The 15,191-nt window shown below is 34.3% G+C and overlaps 1 protein-coding gene across 1 annotated transcript; it reads right to left on the bottom strand.

The window, feature by feature from the left end:
* Positions 1-10,124: 10,124 nt before the first annotated feature.
* LOC129928552 (uncharacterized) lies at positions 10,125-13,181 on the bottom strand. The gene is made up of 4 exons (XM_056043189.1): positions 12,579-13,181; positions 11,281-11,408; positions 10,608-10,720; positions 10,125-10,132 (listed from the first exon to the last, which is right to left on the bottom strand). Exons 1-4 carry the CDS (start codon positions 13,179-13,181, stop codon positions 10,125-10,127), a joined length of 852 nt encoding a protein of 283 aa, XP_055899164.1.
* Positions 13,182-15,191: the final 2,010 nt, after the last annotated feature.

The raw sequence follows: 15,191 nt of genomic DNA, 5'->3' as shown, positions 1-15,191 counted from the left end.
AATCGCTATGTCAAAGAACAGAGATTTTCTCAATAAAGAATATTTTATTTAAAAAATTTGAAATACATGTTGTTATTTCTGTTTCGTTATTGTTCTGTATTGTATTGAGTTGCACTTTTTAACTCAAAGTCTGGGAATGGAAAAGGACTGAAGGGATAAAATACATTAAAAGAAAAAAAATGAACATTAAAAACTAAAAACATGAGACCGGTACAAAATCTCTTTTTGACACATAAAAACTGGTTGAAACATTTTTGCTATTTGAAAGTTAATAAAAATTGGTGATAATCAAATACTAATTGCACAACCAAAATGTCACAAAGGATAGAACCATAGTTTCATCCAAATGGTTGATTAGCGCACAAGGTTTAAGTCATTATATTTATCAGATCACCTGGTAAAATAAAAGATGTTAATCATTACATTATTTGTGTCGTATGCACACCACTGAACTGAAGTAGGTACAAGATTAAATTACTTTAAATAATTAACTAATAAAAAGTATTATAGAACGTATTAAAAATGTTTATAAAAAAATAAAATTCTTTTAAACCTATTATAGAAGCAATAGTATAATTCAATCTTATTTAATAAACAACATTTTACTACTATATTACATACACTTTAAACAACCATACACACACACACACACACACAATCTGGCTGATACAAATTAGACATTTTTTTTTAAAGATTATTTCCGCATAACGTAAAGATGATGTTTGGAAACATTTAGAGCCATCAGTTCAGAATGAAATACATAATAATGTTCTCGAAAATGTGGGTGACGAAGACGAAGGTATAGAGAGACATCAGGCGATATTTATATTTTCTTGAAACATTGAAAACGTTTGGTTTAGAAGGAAATATCAAAAAGTAAACAGTAAACGTCTACACAATGTCTGTTAAATGTACACATAAGATGTAGTCTGCAAAAAAAAGCTTATACATAATAAAGAAATTGAGATTCCTGACTTTTATTCATATTTGTAAAAGTGATTCTATTTATTCAAACAATATAAAGTTAGTAAATAAAACGTTGCTCTATTGTAAAGCAGTGTACACACCTAAAATAATGTAGTCCGACAATTCGTAAAAAAAATTCCTTTAGTTCACGTGGACAGGGAAAACATATTTGGTAACAAAACAAACTATAAAAGCTATACAAAGGTATATTTAAAAGTAAAATAATTTGAAAAGCTATTCCTAGTTATTGTCCTGCCCATATGTATTGTAACATTTTTGGTTAATGAGAAATGGAGTTATGTACACTTGTCAACGATTAGCTTCATCCAAGTTAAAATCCTTTTTTAGATAGACTTATAGAAGAAGATGCTTAGAGTTCACAGTTCCACAAGTCAGAGCATATACCCTGCATTAGGAACCACCTTACGTTAAAGGTTGATAGGCGTAACAAAGGTAACTGTTACGTTCCTTTCTAAATTGAGACACTTTGAACAGTACATTAACACTAAAACAACAACGTCATCATTTAGAACTCATTTAATGTCCATGAACACTAGAACACTATTTGGTTTCTATCTCTCCATTTTTGGTTCTCTTCTCCTTTCAACACGCAATTGAACCATTCCACATTTACACTAACATGCGCACGTAACAGTAACAAATGCTTACAAAGTATAATGGATGCCGAACTTGAAATCACATAGGAAGGAAGATAAAGGCTGTGAGACCAAAGTAAACATGGTAAAGAGCAACATAAATACAAGAAATGAAAACAATGTGGACAAGGACCCGAGAGACATTGCCAGTGAACAGTGTACGATGACGTAGTACTGCTTCCGCCCTATGCTTCACTTGCACTCTAAAGGGCTAAATCAAGAAAATCAAGTGTATGCATTAAATATGTGCTTTTAATATATACCTTTTTTTAAAAAAAAAAAGCATAACTTATTAACTCTATCTTTATTCTTTTTTTAATTTTTTATCAATAGTATTTCAGCTATATTTCTCCAATACAAATTTTAAAAATTAAATATTTAAAGCTTTTGTTAAAAACTAGCAATGCTGTAGCCATGTTTTTAAATTTAATGAGTTGCTATTAACCAGTGGCGTAACTAAGGGGGGGGGGGGAGGGGGGAATTTTAAAATCCCCCCGGGCCCCCACCTAGGGGGGGCCCCAAAATGGGTGTCCGAAATTTATTTGTAAATACATAAATTTAATATATTTGATTGACAAATAGTGTCAACGGGTGTCTTTTTTTTTTCAACATTTATGGATTAAATTTATCACAAGGACTAAACCTAGATTTAGGTCTATTAGTACGTTGACTTTGTTGACATTTTAAAAATATTTTTTCCCACAGAAATCAAAGTTTTTTTTAAAGTTGGTTTTACATTTTTAACTTTGTTGCCAGGAATAAAACTGCATGATATACAGCGAATTCCAGGTATCTTGTTACCTTTACTAATAATAGATCTAAATGGCGAGTATTTTATGGCTACACTAATCAACCTTTAAGCAAAATTTACAGAATCGAGTATAACAGATCCAAAAGTTATTCTTAATAATGCTAGAATAGTCCATTATTCGGGTTTGGCGTCTATAATTTCAGAATTTAACTTCATACTCGAGTTATTACCCCTCTATTCATCTTTCCTCAATCCAATGGAAACTCTCTTTTTATTTCCATCTAATCCTTTCGCTTTCGCACAAAACATAAACTACCAACAATAACGTAATATCATATAATATTAGCACATCCTTCCTTTTGAAGTTATTATCACACCCTTCTATTTAAAGTTCTTAAGAGTGATATCTACTAGCAAAGCCGGCCCTAGCATTTGCGGGGCCCTATGCGAAACGGATGTCAATATTATTTTTGTTTAATTAGAAAATAGGCATACTTTCGTCTTTGCAATAAATTTTTATCAAATAAAATCTCGCAATGCCACTTTTTATTTATAGGCACCCCAAAATGTCAATTTCGTCTATTGTTCAGGAGATTTGAATAAATAAAAAAAAAATTCAGGACTTTATCGTATATTTCGCCTTTTCGTGAGATTTCTTAGAGGGCCTGAAAAATCAGGAGGTCGCGAAAACCCTGTTATTTTATATACGTTATAATGGTTTAATTTAATAATGTACACTTGGAATTAGCGCGGGTCCTATGAAAGCGCGGGCCCACTACGACCGCATAGGCTGCAGTGGTCTAAGGTCAGCCCTGTCTACTAGGAACTTTAACAATTCGTCCACTTCTGGTTGTCTTGACTGGCACAACAAGTTCTCTAGACGTTGGTCTATAACTGTCAGTTTCGTTTGTTCCAACAGTTTGTAGTTCATTGTTCTATCGGTATAATAGTACCCAGAGATGTCTTCATCGAAACTCTTATTAAAAAAGCGTTGATTTCTTCTGTATGTTTTTCCGTTTGTCTTTATGATGTAAGATCTGGGTGCTTAATGTTTTTTTATGACAACTGCTTTCTGACATGTTTGACCTAGACGAACTCTCCGACAGAATAATCTTTAGGTAGTCTTGCTTTTGCATTGTATTTCACTTTGCTTTTCATCTGTCGTTCGTTGAGTAATGTCTCTGCATTTTCAGCTACCGATGGTTTCAATAGTTTGTGATCAGTTGGAATGATTCCCTGAGTCTTCTACTCGTCAGCAGTTGTGATGGTGAATACGGCAGTCCGCTTATCGGAGTATTTCTATACTCGAGCATAACGAGATATGGATCTTTCCCACTTTTGTATGCTCTGAATCCTTTTGCTTGCGTAGAAAACATAAACAACCAACAATGACATAATACCATATAATATTAGCACAGAATCTTCTTCATGCAGTGGAAAATTAAGATTTTTTTGCCTATCTTGAATTCTGGTCAAAGCTCTTGCGCCCAATTACTATAGTTCAGAAGAAACTACAAAAGTCTGGACTGCATATACGGGAAGCTGCTAAAGAAATTAGCAAGATAATGCACTGTAGATACCTCAGAATATGCATTTTGTTGGCTTTCAATACCAGAAATAGTGCTCGGAGCGCTGCGAGCTCCCCCAGTTCCCCTTGCTAGCAAGGGCGGGGAGTCTACAATAAACAATAAACGTCTTCCGAAAGGGTCAGAATGTAATAAAGATTAATTATGTACACACAAACACACACACATATATATTTTTTTTCTGCCGGGGGTGGGGGGGGCGGGGAGGAATCCCCCCAACCCCCCCCACCCGAAAAAAAATCCTGGCTACGCCCATGATCGATGTAGTTGATGTTATAGGTGTCTTTGCTGCACAGAATTCACGACGTGAAGCGATATCAATTTAGATTTGTCACTTGTGCATTATTTAACTAATAAACAAAGGTATTATTCATTAAAAGAGTCTTGATTACTTTTTGTTAAGTTTACTGATATACTGAACCAATTTGATTAGGGGCTTATATATTTTTGCGTACATTATCCCATATGTCCAATGTCAAAATGCAAGGGGCCCCCAAAGAGGTCAATTCCCAGAGCCCCCAAATCCCTAGTTACGCCTCTGCTATTAACACACATTGACATGTTATCATAACAAAAGTCTTTGATAACATTGATAGTTTTACGAGTCTCGGAATGGTTCTGCTGCAGATGAGCCTCTACTTTAACAAAGTCTTCTGAAAACGACTTTAAAAAGGGACAAAAATGAATTTAGTTTCAGCTCAAATATAAAATAATATAACTAAAAGACATAAGGAGTTTCTGTTACACAAACCTTGTGGGCGGCCTCTTTAGGTCAGTCTTATTTTGATTGAAGGGTAAAATATCGACTTCATTTTACATACAAAAATTAAATATTCAGTAAACCAAAAAGTAGTCTCAGCATCTACTTTTGAGAATAATTACGATATTTGTAAAATTGAATTGTAAAACACACTGAAAACAATTAAAGACCGGAAGTTAACTATTTAAAATATCTCTTTTCAAAGAATACTTGATGTAAGTTACAAAATAATGTTTTCAGAACACCAAAAGTACCCTTGCACCTATTTCGAGTTTATTTGTATTTAATTTTTTAGAGATCCGAACTCCTTAGTAAAAAAGCAGCCCAAATAGTACAAACATATTAACATCTCTCTAATAAGGAAACCAAACGGGACACGTGCCCTACCTAGCGTAACTGTCGAACCATTAAAAGTCCCTCTGTACCAGTGATGCCCAACTTAATTCAATCTGCGGGCCATTTTAAGTTCCAACACTAGTGTCGCGGGTCACTATGATGAAAAAAATACAAATACTTAATGAAATTGACCTGAAACTATTTTATTTCAAACCCGAGGATCTAGTACTTACATTGAATTATTGGGAGAGTTAAATTTTCTCTTTACACTTTAAAAAATGGAGTGAGTTCTGTTTATATTTTGTAATTATTGCTGTTTTTTTAAAACAGCCTCAGACTTTCTTTATAAAAACAAACGTGTTGGCTAGCAATGGTATCATGTTCTACAAAAAGTAAAGATGTGTTCACTTTTCCTAGTAGATTCTATAGTCCTATTTCTTAAAGGCACAAAAGTTTAATGCCTTGGTAGTAATCCATTAGAAAAAAAAAGTGAGGGCCCTAACGTAGGTAAAGACGGTAAAGATACATTTTGAACAATATAGGTAGTTTTTAGTACTGATATTACGTAACTTATTAATATAATTAAAAAAAAAAAATTCACAAAAAATCTAAAACCGTTTGCGTAAATGTGTTTACAATGCATTAGATAACAATGCATCTTACTTAATATTCTCCCGTGTTTGTTAATCTTAATAGTGAATAGTTGTAAAAACGGTGTATTTTTGCATAGTTTAAAAAAAATACTTTTTTTTTTCGCTTTCAGAAAATAAAAAAAATAAAAAATAACCGTTTCATCAGAACTTTGAATGGTCTAGAATTTCATGATGTCGAACTTTCCATACCATTCTCTAGTTTACGAGATCTAAACTGGATGGACCAACGGACGAATGGACAAACAGACAGACCACACAAAACTAATAGCGTTTATTCCATTTTCGTTAAAAATTGATTTTATTAGCCTTCCTCGGAGTACAAAAAATTCTATAAAGACAATAATATGAACTTTGAACTGTTCTAGATTTGACTCTCATTTGGGTTAGGGTTTTCTACTAGATTCCAATCTTTTTTTTTTCTGCTTTAATGTTAATAAAAAAAAAGATTAATGTACTAAGATTTGTGTGTGTGTGAGGGGGTTAATGAGGACATATTCTACTACACCAAAGTATTTTCTTATTTAAATACTTATAAATTATGAGTAAAAGAAAAACAATTAGACGACTGATTAAATAACGGTACCTAACTATTCCTCCCAAACTATAAATTGTGATAATACAAATATTACAATAGAGAACTCACAATAGAATATTTCTTAGAAACTCTGGTTCATTTCTATAATTATATTAATTATTATTATATATATTATCCTGTGTAGATGATTGACAGCTTATCTTTTTCTATGACATATAGTTAACTACGATGTCATGAAACCAGTACAACATACAAGTATCTTTTCATTTCATCAACTAATGTCTGCTACCCAATAACAATACTAGAATGGAGAGTATAAATATATAACATGTAGTTTAAACTGGAGTACAAGTTTTACTCTTTTAAATATGTGAGCTGGGGGGGGGAGGGGTTGACAGTCAATTCACTTTTCAATTTGTTCTATTTTTTCTTTAGGTAATAATTGACATAAATTTTTATTTAATGAATTTTTAAACTGATTAATCAATCAAAGTTCTACTAGCGATCAAACAAAGCTATGTTCCGCTTAAAATAAATATTTATATTTCCTTGCACCACGTATTATAATTCGCGCTAATAGAACTCAACAGTGAACAACCGTCTATCAGAATTTCATTATTTTAAAAATCATTACACGTTATTAAAGCCTGATATTGAAAATTTTATTTTGTAATTTCATTTGATCTTTACTGATTTAACCTTTAATTTAATGCAGTATTAATGATAACTGCAAAGGAAAATGTTAAGTAGTTTGGCTCACAGATAAGTAGTTTGGCTCACAGATAAGTAGTTTGGCTCACAGATAAGTAGTTTGGCTCACAGATAAGTAGTTTGGCTCACAGATAAGTAGTTTGGCTCACAGATAAGTAGTTTGGCTCACAGATAAGTAGTTAGGCTCACAGATAAGTAGTTTGGCTCACAGATAAGTAGTTTGGCTCACAGATAAGTAGTTTGGCTCACAGATTAGTAGTTTGGCTCACAGATTAGTAGTTTGGCTCACAGATAAGTAGTTTCGCTCACAGATAAGTAGTTTGGCTCACAGATAATTAGTTTGGCTCACAGATAAGTAGTTTGGCTCACAGATAAGTAGTTTGGCTCACAGATAATTAGTTTGGCTCACAAATAAATATTTCCATATTGTTTTCAGTTTTGCAAGTGCTGCTGTGGACTGTGCAATTCGTGCCACTAGCTGGGGTTTAGTTTCATCTTCTGATACGAAAGCTCTGAGATATTTGAAACTTGTCATATTTTTACCTCCATTGCTGATGCCTATTTTAAAGACCTGTTTGCTATCGTTTATAAATAGAATTTTTTCAGCATTTATTGTCATATTATATGCTGCAGAAGTCTTGTCTATGCGCACCATACTCAGCTAGTTCCTATTCTTTCCCTGCAAGGCCAGCCATGCCAGCCGCGACGCGCAATTTAGTAATTTTTATTCCTCCAATCCTTACGGTACCTTCATAGCCGTTGTGAGCATCTTTCATTATCCTTTAAAGGAAATATTGAAAAGAAGTGGTGAGAATTCATATCAAGAATTCTAGATCTAGTTTTGTATTAATTGATCAAACACAAGCCATCTTGCAAAAAGACTTGCAAAAGAAAGACACCGCGCAGTATATAAAATCAAACCACATATACTACGCAAAAAATGGATTTAGTTACTCTTAATTAACTAAAATTTAATAGGACAAGCGCAGATATTTAAAATTTAGTATAACAAAACATTAGATATCAAATGCTTCGACAAAATTTATATTTAATTCGTCCATTGTGGTTCGATGATAACCACTTTGTCATCCAGGGGGCTGAGGGCCTTGCACTGGGGTTTTGTGCATCCTAGTGTGGCTGGTGAGACCTATGTAATTCTTAGTATACCGCAAAATTTTGATTTACATACATCGTGGAAAAATGTTCGATGTAATAAAGATTCTCTTCGACCTTTAAGGGTATAAAAATATCAAAAAATGTATTGATCTAAAAAACATACAAAATATACAAGTTAGGTCTTTGTGAGCCCCGAAGACCTTGTAATATGGCTATAGATTTTTAGATTGCGTACATTTACAATATTTAGCAGGACATAGTGGAGTCCAAATAATGTATGATTGCAATAGACAATTGTATCGATTTCAACAGACGAAGTAAAAAGTATGACAGGTGCAAGAAATGGTTTATCACTATTTTGACGAAAAAAAACAAAAAATATCACGACATACTTCTCAACCATTGTATTGTTCACAACTAAGCGCTAGGTAAAGAGAATACAAATGATTAGCCTGAAGATCGACCGATTGACATTCGCCATATAGTGTCTAGTGATGAATTATTTACTATCCTATTCGAAGTGGCACCTTAAAATAAATTTTTACATTTTCTTCATGGCTTAATGAAATTTGAATATTTTTATTAGCAGAAAGTCATTCTTTTTAAATGTGTGTGTTGCTTGTTCTAACTTCTAGCTTTCAAGTGTGTCCACCGTCCAGTTTAAAAAAAAAAAGAAAAAAAAATAGTAGCTCGCACGAGCGATTCCCGGTCATTTTATTCCCGGTCACTTCATTCCCTGTCATTTCATCCCCTGGTCATTTCATCCCCGGTCACTTCATCCCCGGTCATTTCATCCCCTGGTCATTTCATCCCTGGTCACTTCATCCGAGGTCATTTCATTCCCTGTCATTTCATCCCCTTGTCATTTCATCCCCGGTCATTTCATCCCCTGGTCATTTCATCCCCGGTCACTTCATCCCTGGTCACTTCATACCCAGTCATTTCATCCTCTGCTCATGTCATCCCCTGGTCATTTCACCCCCTGGTCATTTCATCCCCCGGTCATTTCATCCCCCGGTCATTTCATCCCCCGTCATTTCATCCGAGGATGAAGTGACTGGGGATGAAATGACCGGTCACCGCTCGAACATCGAACATCTCTTTTTCTCACAAATAGTTGACCCCACAATGACATTGTCAGGCTACCTGCACTGGAAATATCACTTTGAATTTAAAGAAAAGCCGATTTAATATCTGTCTGTACATCGCGTTTGTATTCTACTTGATCCTGCTCAGTGCACTCTGAACTTGTCTGAGAAGAGTTAGACGAGACAACCAGACCAGGTATAGGGGCCTACTTACTTCATTTTGGACGCTCAATATGGCCTAGATATAGATCTTATCAGGTTCAAATCATCCAGGTGGTTACTCTGAGACTCGAAAGATTTATTATTTATTCATTTTATTACTCTAATAATTTGTTTTTGAAACACAGAAATATTTTTTTACAGTGACTTTGATGACTATAAAAGTTTTTTGCTCAATACCATGACCAATCAAGTACTAATTCCTTATCATCGTGCTGACATGTAGTAATATGAAATATCATCTGGTGATAAATCAATAAATCGCAATGTCTGAAAATGGAACTTTCCTTTTATTCTTTACTCATTCTTTATATACTGATTAGGCCCTGTTATTTATTTTAGGTTGAAAAGGAATTAAATGCTAAGAGAACATTGAGAGAATTTTATTTTCCGTTCAACATTATAAGTAGCTGGATCATGTCTCCCTGCCTCCTTCTGTGTATTGGTATGCTTGATATCATTTTTTTTTCAATAAATTAATTATATTTGTGTTGGTCTTTGTTGTTATTAATGTATTTTGATTCTATAAACCAAACGCATCATTTTTAAGTTTATCATCTTTGTGAACTTTAAGTTGTGCAGTTTGATAATGACATGCAATATATTTTTTCATTAAGTTTAAAATAGAAAGAAAAATGGCTTATTATCGAAGAGAAAGCATATATTGTTCTCTTGATAATTATATACATTTCTTTTTAATAAATCACCTCCTACGCTAATTTAAAAAAAAAATTATAATTGTGACACCTAATAATCTAGAGAAAAAAACAAAACAGAAATAAAAACAAAAAATTTTTTTTTTAATTTAAAAGAAAAATACTTTATTAGAATATTGTATCTCAATTCAATTTGATATTTCATTATATACAATTCACATGTAGTTCTAAGTCATGTTATGTCGCATAGGACTTTCACCAAAGAAATCTCTTGTATGGACACAATGAACTTGACCTTGACATTTAGATAAAGCGTTGCTCTGCAAAACAAAAAGAAGAAATTTAAACATCGTGTTTGGACAAAAATATTTTTTAAACATACACAAAATAATTTTTTTTTTATCTCTAGATATTATAGACTGATATCCTCATGGATGACGTAATTAATTTTTTTTAAAGGGTTATTGTTCCTGGTATCTATATTTATTTCGCACATTGCCTGAGAACAAGGCCGACAATTTTGGAACTGAAACTAAAAGAAAGATGACATACGAATAGAATACTTGTATATTACCTTTAAGTTTGGCTATCCTGTGTAAGAAACAAGATTCCTCCATCAAGAAGATGAGTTCAAAGATGGACAATCTTTCTTCAGGTTGATATTCTAAAAGATTGGTCAAAATGAGTCTGAAACACAAGTAAAGTCGTGTGAGAACTATGTTCAAAATGTACCTATTAAACAATATGAGATTTTCACTACTACAATTACCATTTTTAAAAACATAACATACTGTATTTATTTAAGGAGTTGTAGATGTATATGCTATTTCTATACATGTGTAATGCATATCATTTCAGTGGAATGGGGTTGGAAATGCCTGCATTACATTAAACAAATATATTAGCAGTCTAATGCATTCTAGGTGTAATACTAAGCAATAATATACATATAAATGAGGGCGCGACAGCTGAGTGGTTAAGTGCTCGCCCTTATAAACCGGAGGTCCTGTGTTCGAATCTGGTTAAAGATTGGGATTTCGGGATTTTTAGGGCGTTCTGAGTCTATCCAACTCTATTGGGTATCTAAATTTAGATGGGGAAAGTAAAGGCGGTTGGTTGTTGTGCTGATAGCATGACACCCTGCTCGTTATCCGTTGGTCAAATAAACAGAACATCATCTTCCCCATAGATCGCAAGTTTCATATAGGGAAACCCTTTCTTTATTTATATATAAATGTTTTTCTTACCTGTCTATACTAGTAGGCGACAACCTATTCCTGACTGTTTCCATCATTGGCTCCTCGATCTCATGACTTAAAACATTGACTTTGAAAACCATACACCAGTAGACTACCCCTAGAGCGAACATGTCACACTGTAAAGAATTATATGTATGTGTTTTATAATACTGATAAGTCTTAATTATTTTTGAATAAATAAATATGTTTAAAGGCAACAAGAAAAGGGTATCTCAGTTCAAGATGTAGTCTGAGGATTTAGTATGCTAATACACTCGAGCAATATCAGAGTCAAAATATTTGTAAAGATTGATTGGTGTTCCTAATTAACATTTAATTTAGAACATCATTAATTTCGTTAATGCCATGCTATGTTAATGTTTTACTGATTGCAGATCTATTTATAGTTTCAATTAAATCAAAAAAGTGCCAGAATATACAGTTTTATTCACGAAGGCTGTATTTTACGCAGCCTATAGACAGAGATTCTTTGTGTGTGTGTTTGTGTGTGTGTTAAACTCTTTATTTAAGGTTATTTTTTAAATAATAAGGAAGTTTATACCCATTTTAAACTGAAACATAATTATATGTAAGTTACAGTCCTGGTGAATTAAAGAATCAAAAGAAATGTGTGTATACAACTGTTTAGACAATTCTGTTCTTGATAAAGCCGTATTATACAAAATCGAGAATAAATGTCACTTTAAAGTTATAGCTAGTAGGCAACATAAGTTCAATTCTCACATTATTTATCTGAATACCTACAAGGAAATATACTTTTAATTATTTCTCTCCCCCCCCCCATTAATTTTAGGCAGGCTCAAGACCTGTAAATGTATCCCTTTCTAATAGAGTTGATAAGATTGTAAAGCTTTAACCCATGCGAAATCTTTGTTTTAATTATAACATGAAAACTAGCCTACAAGGATTTATTATCACAGTAGAAATTGTGTATGATTCCCCACTAATCGAATTGGCAATGTTAAAGCGTAATATGAAATCAATTAATGATTGTTTTTTTGCTTTGTTAATATAATATACAAAGTTTTTTTGCTGATTTTATTCGCATTTCAATATAGTTTCTAGATTTAAAGATTTTTCCACCTAATCAAGTTTATGACATTTACCATTAACCTACACAGCGATACAAGCGTCTGCTAATAAAGACTAATTTTATTCAAAATGTCTTAATATATATCCACTAAGCAAAGTTATCGTTAGTTTAAAAAGGATAAGATAAACTTGATCAAATATAAATACAAATTTAAGGAGAATGCATGTCAAAATATAATAACTTTGTTACTTACTTTAAAAGGGTTAAATTGTTTCTTTAAAAACTGCTCTGGGGACTTGTACACGACAGTTCCTTTTCTTTTGGTCGCCATTGAATCCTCAGTGGGCAAGATATCCGATAAGCCGAAATCAGCAATAAGAACTTTCTTTTCTGTGATCAAAATGTTGTCCGTTTTCAAGTCTCTGTGAGCAACTTTTTTGTTATGGAGATAGTTAACTGCTGCACACAGCTGCACAAAGTATTCATCACTCATCTCCTGGTGCATGGAAGGCAGTACCTTGGTCAGAGTGCCATCTTCATAGAATGGCATCACATAAGCGAAGTACCGAGGAAAGGACCCCATGCTATCCATACCCATGATATAGGGATGACGGACCGTGGCGAGTACTGCAACTTCCGATAAGAAATGTTTTGCCACTTTGTTCTCAACATCAGTGTTGTCTTTGAAGAAAGCCTTGATGACTTTCTTGACGTTGCGGTCTTGTTTGGATCTGACTTGGAAAACTTTGACCGGGAAATGATTGTGAAGCAATTTGTCCACCTCGAAGTTATATACATGGCATGCATCTTCTTGGTATTTACGAAGTTCCAGTGTGTTTCTTTTCATAGGATACATTTTAAACTAGAATTGGAGAACACAGCTAGATGACAAATAATGATGAATTAAACCTTGCAATACGAAAACACAAAGTCCCTTAAAAAAATAGAACACAAATATAATAAGTCCAACACTTGTATTTCACAAAGAGAGATCTCAAAGTTGATGTAAGAGAATGTAGAGTTAAAACTGATAGAGTTAATTTAATTCATTGAGTTTTATAGCTAAGTAAGCTCCTCCCACAATCTTTAAGCTGTGGTTGTTAAATTTAATGACCTGTGATTTGCCGAAAGCTGAAGGTGCGCGGACCAGCCTCGTTGTCTTTGAAGTTTTTGACCAGTGAATGACTCTCGGTGACGCCATTGTTCGGAGGTACATACGTCAGCAAACGACCAAGGTTTGGACTGCTGTCATAATTTGTTGATGACCACATTAGTGAATGAAGGACCGAGAATGTCAACAATCTTTTGTTTTCTCGAGACAACTTTGTGACCAGCTGCAGTGGACAGCGTCTAGGTCAGTCGGAAAAAAGATCAGGGGATTGCGAGGAACAAAGCAAAACAAAATCAGATGTTTAGGTAAGAACTGAGAAAGCTTATCAAAAAATGTCCACCGCCCCTTATCCAAATACATTTCTAGGTTGATGAACATGGATGGACAAGATTAAAGAATTTTACAATTATGTGATTTAAAAGAAAACCAAGATAGTATTGGTTAGCATGGGCGTAGCCAGTTGGGGGTTCTAGGGGTTCAAACTTCCATCGAAATGAAAGGAATTTTGTGACTGATTATTTGCTTTGTTTTTTGTTTACTTTAGGTGAGACTTTGATATTAAACCATAACTTGCCCCAGCGCAGCCAAGGGGGGTTTTGATTTTAAAATCCCTTTCCATGGGGTTTTGTGATTTAACCCACTTTTTATATAAAAGAAAAAAAAATCCCAAATCGCAAGAGGATAGCTAAAGGGAAATATTGATTTAAAACCCCCCTTTGAATTTTTTATTACAATAAAACCCCCTCTTCAGTAGAAGAATAAAGCATACATTAGTCTCCAGATTCAATGAGCGTAGCCAAGAGGGGTTTTGTGTTCAAAAACCTCCTCCAGAGAGATTATAATTAAAACCCCATCGATAGGGTTTTAAGTTTAATACCCCCTCCAGCGGGGTTTGAAGCTAAAAAACCACATCTTCATTATAAAAAAAAAAGCAAATTACTCATTCAAATTTCTAATAGCGTAGCCGGGGGGGGGGTGAGTTTAAACCTCCCTATTCCAGAGGGCTTTAAGTTTACCCCTCTCCCCGATGGCTTTAGTTTCTAATCCCCCTACAAATAGTTCTGAGGATAACTGCAGAGATATTTTAGTTTAAAACCCCCAACAGATGGTTTTGACTATAAAACTTCCCCTTTTGAAATAAAATCTAATGCAAACTACAATTACAAAAAATCAAAGAGCGTACACATACAATTTCTACTAGTCGCCACTGGCGGATCCAGGGGGGGGGGCGGTAGGGGCGATCGCCCCCCCCCCCCCACTCGGCCGACCCCCCCCCCGGGGGGGGCGGACGAACTTTAGTATAGGATTCACACAATTTGTATACGAATTTACCCCCCCTCTAGTATGTTGGCCGATTTGGTGGGGTCGGGAGGGGGCGATGGTATCATTCCCGCCCCCCCCTTAACTTTCGAGTGGGGGGGGCGGTCCAATTTATTGGTAGCAATCCAAGCCTGCTAACAAAATCAATTAAATATCGATATCCTTGTAACTTGTTATTGATATTTTAACCGATCTTTATATTATGTCGTTCCCTGTTTGCCGATTGGTGGGGGGAGGGGACGAATACCTCTTCTGCCCTTCCCACCTAAACCCTTTGAGTGGGGGGGGGCGGTCCGTTTTTATTGAGAAATCATAGTTTGTGAACAAAATTAGTTGAATTAATATATAAATTTTATATTATGTCGCTCCCTTTCTGGTATTTTGGCCGATTCGGTGGGATGAGGGGGGGCGATTGCATGTACTGCCCTCCCCACT

This window comes from Biomphalaria glabrata, chromosome 10, assembly GCF_947242115.1.
Source record: "Biomphalaria glabrata chromosome 10, xgBioGlab47.1, whole genome shotgun sequence".
Classification (NCBI taxonomy): Eukaryota; Metazoa; Mollusca; class Gastropoda; family Planorbidae; genus Biomphalaria; species Biomphalaria glabrata.
Note: the sequence above shows the minus strand (reverse complement) of the source record. Positions and strands in the feature narration are given on the sequence as shown.

Bases quoted from the DNA above. Each gene is read 5' to 3' on its own strand.
- LOC129928552 (XM_056043189.1), bottom strand. From the start codon at position 13,181: ATGTATCCTATGAAAAGAAACACACTGGAACTTCGTAAATACCAAGAA. The intron at 11,409-12,578 runs GTAAGTAACAAA...AATTCTTTACAG, and splicing joins AACAATTTAACCCTTTTAAA to TGTGACATGTTCGCTCTAGG. The intron at 10,721-11,280 runs GTAAGAAAAACA...CTTGTGTTTCAG, and splicing joins TCGCCTACTAGTATAGACAG to ACTCATTTTGACCAATCTTT.